The sequence below is a fragment of the Microtus oregoni genome, unplaced genomic scaffold (assembly GCF_018167655.1).
Source record: "Microtus oregoni isolate MIOR12 unplaced genomic scaffold, Mior012 000006F_ref0000085, whole genome shotgun sequence".
NCBI lineage: Eukaryota > Metazoa > Chordata > Mammalia > Rodentia > Cricetidae > Microtus > Microtus oregoni.
The window spans coordinates 58,756,366-58,771,784 of NW_024543065.1; the positions used below are offsets into that span (position 1 = coordinate 58,756,366).

At 48.3% G+C, this 15,419-nt stretch overlaps 1 protein-coding gene across 1 annotated transcript; it reads right to left on the bottom strand.

Annotated features, from left to right (window-relative positions):
- Positions 1-1,970: 1,970 nt before the first annotated feature.
- LOC121449028 (free fatty acid receptor 1) lies at positions 1,971-2,873 on the bottom strand. The gene has a single exon (XM_041653228.1). It carries the CDS (start codon positions 2,871-2,873, stop codon positions 1,971-1,973), a length of 903 nt encoding a protein of 300 aa, XP_041509162.1.
- Between the last annotated feature and the right edge of the window lie 12,546 nt (positions 2,874-15,419).

Below are 15,419 nucleotides of genomic sequence, written 5' to 3' on the forward strand. Positions count from 1 at the left end.
CAGCCCCAGAGAGGTAGAGGATTAGGGTAGAGGCAAGGTGAGGAGACATGGGAGCAGCCACAGGTACTGAGGGATGCTGGAAAAGTTGACCAGCATCCACTTTGATATATTGTAAGTTAGTCTGAATTTTATTTTCTTGTTGTTGTTGGTTTGTTTTTCGAGACAGGGTTTCTCTGAAACTAGCCCTTGTGGACCAGGCTAGTCCCAAACTCACAAAGATTCCCCCCACCTCACCTCTGGCACCCAAGTGCTGATATTAAAGTCGTGCACAATCACTGCCTGGCTAACACTAAATTTTCTTTGGCAAGAGATCAGGAATATCTATCCATAAGACAAATGTTTGCTTGGCACCTACTGTGTGCTGCTTCTCCTCTAAGTGTGGTGATCGACTGTTTGAACCCTTACATTCAAACACGTAAAAGGCCACAAAGAGATCCCCCCCCCTTTTTTTGTCTTTTTGAGACTGGGTCTCACTATATAACCCTAGCTGTTCTGGAACTCACTATATAGACGAGGCTTGCTGGTCTACCAGATAGATAATTTGTATGCCCAAGGAGATAATTTCTAGGAACCAGTTCATGCGCTCTGGCCACTATGCCGTTGCTCATTGGAAGCTTTACTGTCTTGAGAAGAAGAAGCTTGATTCTGACACCTGGCCCCATCAGAGAGGCCCAGTGCCTGTCTTCTTCATGAAGCTCTCCTTTGCCCTCTCTCTGAGGACTGGGGTGTGCTTCTTCTCCTTATTCAAATGGACCACCAGTACAACTGACACCACAAGGTTTTCTAGATGTCCACTAAGCCTTCAGGATCTTGCTTGGAAGGACACAAACTCTACCCCATCTTTTTGGGGGGAGGCTTCTTAGCCTTCCAAAATATGAAGGTGGTCATTACTGCAGTATTTTGGACTGACTAGGGGAAGACATCCCTCGTCTGGAGCATCACCTTCAAAACAGAGATGCAGGAGGCCTCTGTGATGGAGTCTGCTCAAATCAGAATAGAAGCTCCCCAGGACTGATAGAGCAAAAAAAGCCACAGAATCTCATTGGTGTTGGCTCCCTCTGCTGGGCATTGTGACTGGTGCAACCTGTCCATCTGGACAGCAGACAACTGCCTGGATCAACAGCTTTTGTGAATTGGGCAACTGTGGCCTGTGCCAAAAGCCTCAGCTTCTATGGAGGCCAAGGCTGGGGAATCACTTGAGTCCAGGAGTTCAAGCCCAACCTGGCTACTACCACGCCTAAACTCTGTTAAAACATAAGAGAAGGGGAGTACCTGGGGACATAGCCCAACCATAGAGCACTAGCCTAGCAGGTGCAAGTCTCTCTCTCTCTCTCTCTCTCTCTCTCTCTCTCTCTCTCTCTCGCACGCACACACGCACACACACCACACACAGAGATGAGGCTACTCTTCTTGGAAGGTTTGTAGGAGGATGAATGAGACAGCTGGAAAGACAAGATACAGTTCAAAAGTGCATGCAGGTCAGTCCACAAAACCCCTGCAACTCTCCAGCCTGCTTTCCATCGTCAACTTGAATGCTGCCCTCTGGTGGTTCCAAAGAGGGATGGCAGGATCGTGATGTTGCTTCCTTTCTTCAGAAATGAAAATGTTCTTCCCTCAGAAGTTATTTCAGAGAAATACTCCAAACTCAGATCAGGATGATGGTGATGCTCCTGAGCAGAAGCAAGCCTCTTCCTCACCACCAGGAGTGCAGGGCTGTGCACAGCCTAGGTGGGCAGGTAGTTAGGACATAAGTGTCAGAAGCAGTAGGAGGCAAGCTGGGATGTATCAGGCAGGTATACTGGCCCCCAGTTCTTGACCTTCACTCTCTTCTTTGTACAAGGACACTGTTCTCTCCAGGTGTGGCCCTTCCCATGAGTGGTTTCTGTGATGGCTTTAGACACAGATGCTCCTTGGGGGCATGGCAGACGTATTCAATTCTACTCAATGGCCCTTGCCCCCAGAGGTAGATGCTACTTCTGAATTGTTCCTCCGTGAGTCCTTGAAATACAGACTGTCCCCCGGCCAGGACCTTTTCCCAAGTAGCCGGTGACCAGTGGGTTGAGCACCACACTCCAGGCCCCTGTGATGAGCCCCAACTTCCTCCAGGAGCCTCCTAAGTCTGGGTTTATGAAACTAGCCACATTGGAGGCATTGTAGGGCCCCAAGCAGAGCAGCAGTGTGAGAAGGGCTCCCCCAGCCACCCAAGCTGCCCTGAGCTTCCGCTTGTGGCTCAGGCCTGAGTGGGCCAGGGCCCGGAGGCAGCCCACGTAACAGAAGGCAGTGATGACCAAGGGCAGAAAGAAGAGCAGGATGGAGAAACTGAGGCGGGCAGGGCGGGCCGAGTTGGGATCCCAGGCTTCCAGGCAGACCGGGGAACCATTCACGGCTATGTTAATTCCCAGAGAACCGGTGGCATTGTTCAGCCAGCCTCCAGGAGCCTCCAAGCCAAAGACCAGGCCCAGGTGGCAGAGGACAAGGGCCCATATAGCCACACACACACCCCAGGAATAGCGGGGCCTCCGAATAGCTTGGTACCCGAAGGGGAAGGCAGCCCCCAGGTAGCGACCAGCACTGAGAGCTGCCAGGAAGCCTCCACCCGCATAGAGTGGAGCAAAGTGGGCCACGACAAAGACAGGGCAGAGGGGGAGTGGCAGTGGCCAGGCCCCAGAAGCCAGGGCCTCCACAGCCTTCAGGGGTAGAGTGATGGCCAGGAGGAGGTCAGAGCAGCTCAGGTGGAGCGCATAGACCAGGCTGGGGGTGAGACGCAGTCTTGCGTGGGCCACTGCACCTCGGATGGCCAACAAATTCAGCGGGAAGCCCAGAGCAAAAGCAGACACATAGAGGACAAAGGAGAGCTGTGGGGGCAGGGCCATGGAGCACGGTGCGATGGGTGCTGGCCTCTGTTGCTCCTGCTTACTGTTCTCAGTTCATCAGCAGAGGAAAGAGGGTGCTTGAACCCCACACTGGTGTCCCTACTGCCCAGTCAGTCCCGGCGCCTCCTGATGGTGCTTAGGACCACAAGAGGAAATGAGGACTGGAGAGCCACAGCCCTAAGCAGAATCGAGGAGTCCTCTCAGTCCCCAGCTGTCCTCCACAGTACCGTCTCTTTGGGGAAGATAACGATTCGGTGTAATAGGAAAAGATAGAAGGTTCCAGAGCTGAGGTGACTTCTGTTCTCATAGACTCTGGGAAGAGAGGAGCAGAAGGAAGTCAGAACCAGGCTGCATGCATGTCAGAGTTCCTTCCCTGTTCATTACTCCATGACCAGAGTTGCCGGACCCCCTCAATAGGAAAGACCCTTCACCAGAGAAATCAGGGGCCGGAGATTAGCTCAGCAGTTAAGCATGCATGCAGCTTCCAGGAGTAGGGAATCCCAGAAGCTTCCAGGAGTAGGGAATCAGTCGCCTCCCAGCCAGCCAAATCCAGTTACATTTTCCTTCACCTCTATACACACATACACAGTATTTTTTTTTAATGGGTAGCCCAGGCTGGCCTCAAACCTGTCATCTGGCTGTCTCTGTTTCTTCTCCATCAGCAGATCCTACTGGCTCTTGCTACAACAATCGGCCACATTTTATTGTTAAGAAAAATACCAGGCATGGTGGCACACACCTCTAATGCCAGCAGAAAGACCTCTGTGCATTTGAGGCCAGCCTGATCTATATATCGAGTTCTAGGACATCCAGGGATACAAAGTGAGTCCCTGTTACAGAGAGAGATCTAAAAACACATACAGGTAGGGAGCAGCAGGCGAAGGGAATGGTAAGGTGACAGCCCATAGCAAGCCAGTGCCCAGCAGTGTATAACACCTCAGGGAACATCCTGGCACTGGCCTCCAGAGAAGAGAGGAGCCTTCGAAAACAGGACTCACCTCTTGGTGCTGCCGGATATCTCTGAGGCTCAGGAGTCCCCTTGCAGGGCTATTAGATGATGCCCAGGATGGGCAGTGAGCTGGAAGGCAGAGAAGGGCGGGGCGGTCATTAGCAGGAGATCCTAGCAGCCTGGATGAGCAGCTGATGGAGCATCCTATGATGGTCTGCAGGAGGTGAGGGTGTCCAGAGGAGGGATGGGAGTATGACTGGCTTGGTTGAAGACCTTAAAGAGGCAGGGTTCATGAGGCACAACATTGTGCCCTTCTGACTCATTCACTGCCTGTTCAAACCCACCCACGCAGAGCGGGATCTGCCCCAGTGCCAGATGAGCTCATGGGCAGACCCTGGCTTTATTGACTCACTCCTAGGTAACCAGGGGGAAAAAAAGGCTGCAACCTTTAATTCCAGCTGTTCTGGAAGTTGATGTAGGAGCATCACAAGTTCAAGACCAACCCGGGTTACAGAGTGAGTTCAACTTCAGACTGGAAAACATAAAATGACACTGTCTCAAAATGAAAACTGATGTAGGAACTCGAGATAGGGCTCGGTGGTGTACCACCTGCCTAGAATCCTCCCCAGGGCTGGAGGAGTGGCTCAGTGGTAGAGCCCCTGCCTAGAATCCCCCAGTGAGGGGCTGGGGTGTGGCTCAGTGGTAGAGCCCCTGCCTAGAATCCCCCAGTGAGGGGCTGGGGTGTGGCTCAGTGGTAGAGCCCCTGCCTAGAATCCCCCAGTGAGGGACTAGGAATGCGCTTCAGTGGTTGAGTACTTCCCTAGCTTACACAAGACCCAGTTTCCATCCACAAATCCATAGTTTATTTTTAATTTCTGTTTCACCTATATACACACCTGGCAGTTTTGGTCTAAATTCTATGCAGCAACATTTTCAATGAGGGTTCACAATATTCCCCAAGCATCTCACTTGGTGGTCATTCAAGGTTCCTCTGGCTGTGTGACCCCATGTCTGCTATCTCTGCTAAAAGGCTGGCCTCATGAGTGCCAAGGTCTGCCTTGCCCAGGGCATGGTGCCCCATAGGTGCTCTGGCCTCAGGAGAATTGCTTGCTCTCAGGTGGAAGGCTGTAGTGTTCTGGAGTCCAGGCCTCTGGGCCTCCCGGCCACCTGCTCTTCACGCCTCAGCGGGGCTGTTGACGGCCACATCTCGTGGTCAATGGGTCATGAAGTAGCTTCATATCAGCAGCTGGGCTTGGGGACAGGATAAGCAGGTACCTGGTGGTTGCCGGGAAGCCTGATCCTGACCTCCTCAGCCTCAGGGCTGCCTTCTGCTCCTTAGAGAAGACCTTGCCCCAGGAGATCTTTGGAGACTCCTGGTTTGACTGACGTCCTCATGAGACTGGTTCTGGGTTAATTCTTGCACCCCAACAATGGCCTCTGCCAGATGTGGGTTTCTGCTTTATTGTTGTTGCTGTTTTGTATTTTGAGATGAGGTCTCAAGCAGCCCAGGCTTGTCTCAGACTTGCTGTGTAGTGGAGGATGACCTTGAACTTCTGACCCTAGGCCCTCTACCTCCTCTATGCTAAGACAAGACAGCAGGAACACCTCTCTGCACTTATGTAGAGCTGGGCATAGAACCCAGTGATTCATGCAGATGAGGTAAGCACTCTACCTACTGAGCCAAATTTCCACACACCTCCAATGGCAAATTTAAATTCACCAAATGCTTGTCATACATATGAATAAATGGATTAGTTAGTTAGTAGTCGAGTATTGCTGGAATTCACTGTGAGTGTAAGAGCCTCTGAAACTTTATTTCATTCTTCTAAACAGTGGTGTTTTTTTTTTATTTACATGCAAAAAAAAAAGTAAAAAAAGTGAGGACACCCAGAGAAATGGCCTTCAAAAACATCAAGCATTCTTAATTGCTGAGATACCTCTCCAGTTCTCCCCTCAAATATTTATTTAACACTTGTATGTGTGTGTGTGTGTGTTTGTGAGAGAGAGAGAGAGAGAGAGAGAGAGAGAGAGAGAGAGAGAGAGAGAGCCATAGTGTGCACATAAAGCTCTGAGGACAGCTTTTGGTGGAGTTGATGCTCTCTTTCCACCATGTGGGTCCTGGGAATCAAACTCAGGTTATCAGGTTCAGAGGCAGGTGCTTGTGACCACCGAGCCATCTACTCAGCCCTCCATTTAAATGGCATTTAAAGTCCCACTGGCCCCCCAAAGTAGTTAATGGTACTCACAGGAAGTCAGTTGGGGACTAGAGGAAACAAGTGCCATGCTCTGGCACTTGGAAGGTTGAGAAGGGAGAAAGGAAAGGAACATAATCCTTTGGGGGACCCTCCGGTGTGCCCTCAGTTGCACATTGCTTCCCTCTGTGGTTGCTGAGCACACTTTGGGGGACCCTCCGGTGTGCCCTGAGTTGCACATTGCTTCCCTCTGTGGTCGCTGAGCACACTTTGGGGGACCCTCTGGTGTGCCCCGAGTTGCACATTGCTTCCCTCTTTGGTCACTGAGCACACTTTGGGGAACCCTCTGTTGTGCCCTGAGTTGCACATTGCTTCCCTCTGTGGTCACTGAGCACACTTTGGGGGACCCTCCGGTGTGCCCTGAGTTGCACATTGCTTCCCTCTGTGGTCACTGAGCACACTTTGGGGGACCCTCTGGTGTGCCCTGAGTTGCACATTGCTTCCCTCTGTGGTCGCTGAGCACAGCTTGCTCTGCTCTCTGGCTGAGCAGGTAAACAGGTGAATGCAGTGCTGGACCTGGAATCAGTGGAGCCTGCAGTGAACTGGGGAGGTCTGCGCTGTTTCTCTGGGTGGACTTGGGCTGTGGAAGAGTCTGACTGGCCCCCTGTTGAGAATGAATCCATTTCCTCTCATTTCTTCATTGCTGTTTTTGAGGTTGCATCTATGTAGCCCGGCTGGCTCCTGTCTCCGTGTCTCTTGCCCTCCCAGCTCTGGTTTACAGGACTGTAGCTCAGCACCTAATTCTTTCCCTATTATCTGCTCTTCAAGAAATGTAAACGAGCATGAGAGAGAAATTTGATAACCTGTATTCGTCCTCACACTTTTATAGCTTGCAGGTTCACACCTCAATAACTTGCATTTGTGTATCTATAGACTATGGAATTTGTTGGAGGCTGTCCTTTTAAACTGACAAAACCTCAGAGATGTCATACTGCATCAGAGCCTTAGAGAAGGATCAACAGGCAGAACCCACCTACAGTGCATCTCCTCCCCTGAAAGGACTCCACTTTCACCATAAAAAAAAAAAAAGCCAGCTTCCTCTTGCTCACTTTTCATTTAACTTTCTGTGGAACTTAAATTCAACTGTAAATGTCTGTACACTTACTGTTAAATGTTTTAAGTTCATCATATCTCATTCCAGACTAAGAAAGCAATACGTCGCATGTTTTAAATTAGTATGACCTTTTAAGACTCTTATAAAAATACTGTATATGTAATCCATACATATATGGATTTAAAATATATTGAGCTGTTCTCCACTATTGCCAGTTCTGCCCTTAAGCCTCTATTGCAAACAGTTTTTTCTTCTTTGTCTTTCACAAGTATAAATCTCACCTGTTCCATTAAAAACCAGTACAGTCAATCCTGGAACCAGCTCTCCAGGCAGATTCTATACTGTAACTATAACTTATCTATACCCAATAAATAGCCCTCAGCTGCTCAGAGATCTGGGGAATATGGCATTTAAATGTTTAATTATTAAAAGACTTTTCATAACAGACAGGTTGGCTCCTAGCAGCAGCGCTCTATTTCCTCCAAAGAAGACAGAAGACAGATGGGCACAGTCAATGTCTACCCACAATTCGCTTCATCAAGTGAAAGCGCTGAGCACTGGGGAAAACTGCCTTTCATCTAAACTGAAGATCTCCAGACAGTGGAGAGAATCACTGGAATCGACCGCTTAGGTGCTCAGGTCAAGGTAGGTTTGTCTTTCTACAGATTTTCTAACTAACAGGATCTTCTAGATCCTGACAGGCCCTGCTTCTAACACCAGGAGACGAACACATACAATCCTGATGCCCTTGCACTGGACGGCCCTGGAGGACACTGAGGGGGCCAATACAGTAAGTCCTCTGTCATTTTTAAAATCAGTAACTCAAGTAAAATTTTATCCTTCTTAAAGATCTCTGATGCAGATTTGACCGCTGAGAGGTTTTATCAGTTTAAAAGGACAACCTCACCAAACAAATTTCATTATGACTTCTTAATATGTTCTAAATAAAAGGTGTTTTAAGATATACAGTTGCAAGTTACAAAGGTGAGAGGACAAATACAAGTTCTCAAATTTCTTGCTCACACTGCCTTTCATAGTCTTAAAGATACTTTTCATTGTACAAAAACATCTGTCATGGTCATTCTGGCATAAATATGCTGCTGTTTATATAATGTATGTATCTAAAACCTATGTTTTCACAAACTCAAAAATTCTTTTGAGTTCCAGGGAGCAGAACTGTAGGATCCACCCTAAACAGGTCAGATACACCTCTCTCAATTCTCTGTTCCTAAAATTTATTTTTCTTCCTAAACTTAACTTTGTCCTCTGCTCTGCCAACACCTTGCCAGGTCCAAGAGACACCAGACAGTTTCACACCACAAATCCTGGATAGGAGTAAAGTGACCAGCTACCCCAGGATGTGACCAGCTATCTCAGGCCCCCTCAAGAGAGACTTCAACGCCCACAAATAAGCAAGAAGCAGTCTTGAGAATCCGCTGTCCCAATTCCTTCAACCTACTATGCCTAACTCCCCATCTTTTTATAATAAGAAAAAGATGGGAATGTTGTAATCTGCTGGCCTGGTCTGTCACCTAGGTATACTGTCCCTTTAGGAGACAAGACCCGCCCACTGCCAACCTCCCTCTTCTACCTTCCCACTTCCTCTCTCTCTCTTCCTCTCTCTCTCTCTCTCTCTCCCCCTCCCTCCCTCCCTCCCCCCTCTATTTCTCTCTCTTTCTCTTCTTTCCCCCTTTTCCCTTTATCCCCTTTCCCTTTTCTTCCCCCTTCATAACTCGCTGAACAAACTCTTTACCCCAGCTCTCCCTGCATGGCCTATCTATTGCTCTGTCTCCTGGCTGAGGTCTCAGGCCACCCACAGGGGACCTACCAAGGCCTCAGTCACCAGCATTATGGGAGTGCAACATCTTACCTCTGCACTGAGTGACAACTTAGGTAGAGCCATCGGAGCATGGGAAATATCTACAATGTCTCACTGTCCCAACATTGCTGCCCATTCATCAGATGTGTTGGACCCTAAAGTCCAATCACTGAGGAGGAGTTGCCCCAAGAAATCATGCTCACACCACAGCTGATGTGAAAGCATGAGAATTTTAATTCTGTTGCATTGGGGTCAGTCAGCATTCAAGCCAAGGACCCCGAATAGCTGATACAGGCTACTTTTAAAGCAAAAAGCCATAGAAACGGGGGGGGGGGGGGGGAGCTCAGGGATTGTTTTCCCACTATTGGGATTGGCTTATTCAAAGGGCTATTAACAATAATTGGTCCTAGCCAGGGCTGAAGGGCGGTTGCCAGATCAGGTGAGGTAAGATGAAACGTTTGAGGGTTACTTTGACCCCTCCTAGGGACTGAGTCAAAACATCAGGAACTGAGTCAACATCTTAAGGGTTATCTTGCCCCAATTTCAATAACTGAGTTCTATCTGGAGAACATTCACAAAGACTCAGGGAGATGGACAGTTCCCAACATTTCAGTATGTGTTAGATTCCTGGTTCCCAGGGGAGGGGGAGCACTAAGGCTGAGAGACCTCAGAGTTACTTTAGAGTTCTGTAATGCACTGAGCCTTTCTTCCGTAAGAGGAGACATTTTGACTGCTGGAGACATGAGTGTGAAAGACAGGCCTTGAGCGAGGGGACAAACATAAAAAGGATGGCAATAAGAACTATGTGGTGTGGGCTGGGAAGAGGTGCTCAAGTGGGAGGGGAAGGGGAAAGTCGGGCAAAGTGTCCAGGTCAGGAGACTAGCTAGGCCTCAGATCCTGTGGGAACAGGCTTTCCTGCATTGGGGAACAAGAGGTCCCGGAAAGATTGAGCAGGGTCTGGGCTGGCTGCTCAGTCTCAAGAGCTGGAGAAGAGTGCAGAAAAGCCATCTGGAAAATGATGACCCCATCAAAGTGTTGAGCCATCTGTTCTCCATGATGGCTGATTTTACCTTCTTTGGACTTCACGCGTTAAAGACAGGCTTCAGCAGCCAATCAGAATCCACAACTCGTGGTTGCCTAATAATCAAAGTCTACACAGGGCATTACTGTTTTCTTCAGCATCCAGCAGTGACTGACACAGGCCATGAACTCAGAGCCAGATGTGACAGTGCACATGTCTGTCATCTGAGTGCTCAGGAAGCTGAGGCAGGAGGAGCAAGAGTTCTAGGCCATTCTGAGCTACATAGTGAGATGCTTTCTAATGGGGAGTGAGGGAGAGAAGGAGAGAAAAAAAGAAGGAAAGAAAGAAAGAAAGAGGGGGGAGGGAGGGAGGGAGGGAGAAAGGAAGGAAGAAGAAAAGAAGGAACGAAAGAAGGAAGAGGGAGGGAGGGAGGAAGGAAGAAAGGAAGGAAAGAAGGAAGGAAGGAAGGAAGGAAGGAAAGAAGGAAGGAAGAAAGGAAGGAAAGAAGGAAGGAAGGAAGGAAGGAAGGAAGGAAGGAAGCCTGGTCATCCATGAACTAGAGTTTGCAGACTGCACAAAGTCATGCTGCTCCCAAAGGTCTGCAGCTGAACTTCTACACGGCGGCTCTGCTCCACCTGCAGCCTGACCACCTCTCTTGCGATACCCCCAATGATCTAAGCATCATCCGCTGAAACAGCAGGATTTCCAGGTTCCACACACCAGCCTTGCCAGGTCCTTGCTTCCAACATCTTGGGAGTAATACTTGCTCCCTCCATGATGCAGACATGGCCACCTCAGTCCTCCAGATGTTTGGGCCCCAAACCCAAGAGGCACTAACATTCTTCTCTTGACCTAACAGTCATTCCAACAGTGATCTAACAGGGATCCCATTGTAGGACTCAGCCCAGCAAGCTCAATAGAGTCCTGAGTCTCTATTGTTAGAGAAGAAATACCTCTTTCTGAGAAAGACCACAAACTGAGACTCCCTGGGCACCACGCAGGAACAGACCATTCTAAGGAAATTCCTAATGTTCCAACCATTGTAGATAGGATCACCTACCAGCACACACCAATCGCTTTTCACCAGGACACTCTTAGACAAATGTCAGCCAATCCGGAGCCCTGAATCTTAGAAATCCCTCACCCCACCTTTTCTACTGTAAAAACCCAACCCCAACTGAGCTCGGCTCTCTCCAATCACTCCAATATGTTGGACACATGGAAAGTCCCAGTTTGCAATCTTGTGTAAGAATAAAGGTTCTTTGCCTTTATATACAGGGCCTGGTCTCCTAGTTGTTTTGGGGGACTCTGTGCTCTTGAGCATAACATTATGAGTGACCTAACAGTGGTCCCCTCAGTGACCTAACCTTGACCCCATCAGTGACCTAACAGTGATCCCATGAGTGACCTAACATGATCCCATCAGTGACCTAACCTGATCCCATCAGTGACCCAGCAGTGATCCCATCAGTGACTAACAGTGATCCCATGAGTGACCTAACAGTGATCCCCTCAGTGACCTAACAGTGATCCCATCAGTGACTAACAGTGATCCCATGAGTGACCTAACATGATCCCATCAGTGACCTAACCTGATCCCATCAGTGACCCAGCAGTGATCCCATCAGTGACTAACAGTGATCCCATGAGTGACCTAACAGTGATCCCCTCAGTGACCTAACAGTGATCCCATCAGTGACTAACAGTGATCCCATGAGTGACCTAACATGATCCCATCAGTGACCTAACCTGATCCCATCAGTGACCCAGCAGTGATCCCATCAGTGACTAACAGTGATCCCATGAGTGACCTAACAGTGATCCCCTCAGTGACCTAACAGTGATCCCATCAGCGACCTAACAGTGGTCCCATCAGCGACCTAACTGTGGTCCCATCAGTGACCTACAGTGATCCCATGAGCGACCTAACAGTGGTCCCATCAGCTAAGCATTTCAACTCTAAGAGTCACATCTGACGTCTGTCCACTTCTATGTACATCTGAGGTCATTGCTGGGTTGTCACCAGCTTTTACCTGTGTTCCTTAGGGGGTTCATCTAAGGTTCCCTAGACTGTCCTTCCTTTATGGCTTTCGTCTTCGGTTCTTCCCCGACAAATCTGCCAGAATACTCCTTTTAAAAAGTAACTTGAGATATATCTCTTGCAAAGAATACAATTTAATAGCTTTCAAACGAGAAGTCCCAGTTAGTCTTGGTGGTCCATACCTGCAATTCTACCACACAAGAGACTGAGACAGAAGGATAACTGTGAAAGTCTGGGCCACATAGCAAGTGCCAGGCCAGCTAAGGACTCACTAGCAATAACAACAACAGACAATAACAAAATGAAAGTCAGGTAGGGGTAGGGTCCTAACCTATTTGATCCAATAGATTGACATCTCTCAATTATTTCATGGTAGACTTTCTCATGTTCTCAAACAAAAGCTTCCATCACAATATGTTTGGTTTGTTCATTTGTTATTTTGAGACACTAAAAGATTACAAACAGCCTATGTCCATCAGTAAAGTGTCTGTTTCTGTGAACACTATGGGCTAATGGGACATCCCTATAACAGAAACAGAATACCACTACACAGGAAGAGGAAAGTGGGTGTTGATATACACCTGACATCCCAGAACCTGGGAGGCCATGGCAGGAGGAGTAGGGGTTTGAGGCCAGACTAGGACACCCAGCAGGACTCTGTTAAAATAAATAAGCAAAAAAGCTGTGGGAAGGAGGAAGACACAGCTCCATCGGCATAAGGCAGCGAAGATCCGATGAGAAATGTTTAGTGGAAAGAGCAGGCAGTACATAAAGCAGGGCTGCAGAGGAGAGGGGAACGTTCATGCACGAGCCCTTCCATCAGTACTCCAGGGAGCCCCATTCTCAACACTAACAGGTGCATGAGTGAGGGTTGATTTCCTGTAGCTGAGTTTCTATTGTAGCAAGATGGGCCACAGATGAACTGGGCATGAAGCTGGAAATGCAGCAGGCAGACAGAAAGCAGCACTGCCCAGGACGGCCTCATGGAGGAGAATTCCACTGCATTACCTGCGAACAAGGGGAGAGTAATGGCTGCTGTTCTTGTTCCTACAGCAGAATACTGACAGGGACAGAAGCGGCTTGTGTGGGGAGGACTTCATTCTGACTCACAGTTCAGATGGTACAGTCTGACATGGTGGGGAAGTCATGGCAACAAGAGGGTTCAGTTTATGGCTGTAGGAACGTGTGGCTTGCTTACAGCACGGCCCACCAGGAAGCAGTAAAGGGACTGGAAGAGAGGCCCCTGGTAGTGGCACAGCTTTGCAAACCATGATCCACACCTTGATCACTTTACAACCCCCCAAATAGCATTCCTCACTGAGGACCAAGTACTCGAACCCATGAACCTGGGAGGGACAGTGCACATTCAAACTTTTCAGAGGTTATGAGGTAGGGTCTAGAAGCTGTCTGGGGACATCTGCCGCATAGGGACAGCAAGCTCTGAATGAACCAGGGTATGTCCAAAGCAGCTAAAAGGCCAGAGTGGTCATGAGGAACCTGCATAAGGGCAGTGACATGAGATTGAGGTCCAGGCAGTCAGCAGGACCCAGGTGGGCCCCTATGGCCATGTTAGGATGCAGAAACACACCCAGTGAATGAACAGGGGTGGGAGCAATGGTGGGATGTAATTTACTGAGTGGAAGAGGACAGTGGGCAGGAATACTTATTAATAGCTTTTAGTGGCAGTGGAATGTCTGGGAAGGGACACTGGGTGTCCAGCAGCACAGAAAACTCACCTTTCCCTGCAGATCCCTTGTTACTGTGAAAAAACATTCTGAGCTGGAGACATAGATCAGATAAAGAACACTTGCCTGTAGGCAGACTCTTCTGTCCAGCTAGTCAGCTTTGTCCTGCCAGCCAGCTCCCAAATAACCACACAGAGACTTAAGATTAATTATAAATGCTGGCTGATTGCTTAGGCTGATTACTAACTAGCTCTGACAACTTGAATTAACCCATATTTCTTATCTATGCTCGACCACATTGGTACCTTTATTCAGCATACATGTTCATGTTGCTTCTCTCCATGTCTCCTGGTTACTCTGGTGACTCCACCCTTCTTCATCCCAGTATTCTCTCAGTTTGACTTTCCCATCTAACCTCTTCCTGCCTAGCTATTGGCCAGTCAGTCTCTTATTAAACCAATCAGAGGGTACCTTGGCAAAGACAAAACTTCACAGTGTAAAAAAGAGTATTCCAAAACACTTGCCTATGGAAAGGCAGGTATGCATCCTGAGGCACCATAGAAACAAAGGGCAAAAGATAACTATCTTCAGGATGGGGCTGGAGAAATGGCTCAGCAGATAAGGCTGGTTGCTCTTCTAGAGGACCAGAGTTCAATTTCCAGCACCCATATGACAGCACAGAACCAGGGCACCCGAGGCCCTCTTCTGACCTTCAAGGGCACCACACATGCGTATGGTATACATAGATACATGCAGGCACACATTCACACACATAAAAAAAAAACATTTTAAACACACCTTTTTGTTTTGTTTTTGTACCTGTGTTTGTCTGTGTAGCCCTGGCTGTCCTGGAACTTGCTTTGTAGACCAAACTGATCTCGAACTCAGAGATCTACCTGCCTCAGCTTTCTGAGTGCTGGGATTAAAGACCTGTGCCACTACTACCCAGCACATTTTTCTAAGGAAATTTTTTTGAAGATACATATATACATGTATAAGATATATCCCAACCTCTGCCAGAGCTGGGGAGTTGCAATTCCTTCAGAATTAGAACCTGAGTTCAATTCTCAGCATCCACATCCAATGACTCTCAATTGCCTGTTATTGTAGCTCCAGGGGAACAGACACTCTTTGGCCTCTAAGGGCCATGTATGTACACATGATGCGGGGCAAGCAAAAGACCTTGTCCTAAGCACAGCCATTTTGACTTCAGACTCCATTTTAAATGTAGGATGAAATAAAGTTCAGATTTCCAAACCCTAGGGGAGCTGAGAACTTTCCAATGGCTGATCAACCTCCTTCCTAAACCATGGAGATAGTCATTATGTATCTAGCTCTCTAAAACATCATGGCTGTTCCTAACTACAGAGGAGCAAATGGTTGGACTGAAAAGCTTGCATCTGTGTCAGCTGACAATGATGGAACACAGAAGGAAAGCCCCAACCTCTTAATTCTGCTCTGTGAAAAAATGTAACTGTAACTTGGCAACAAATGTTTGTGCATATAAACCTTGCTTCTGCCCCTTCTCCAGACTGTTATGAGAAAGGAGAAAGGAAGCTCCTGAGGCCTTGTCCTGCAGCCCTGACTGATCAGAGACCTGTTTATCTGGTCAATTATTAAAGGAGAGCCTGGCTCTCTCCTTCATGGCACATGACAGATGAGGTGTAGCACACATACACACACACACACACACACACACACACACAGATTTTTTTATTTATTCTA

Excerpts from the sequence above, each read along its gene's own strand:
- LOC121449028 (XM_041653228.1), bottom strand. The coding sequence starts at position 2,873 with ATGGCCCTGCCCCCACAGCTCTCCTTTGTCCTCTATGTGTCTGCTTTT.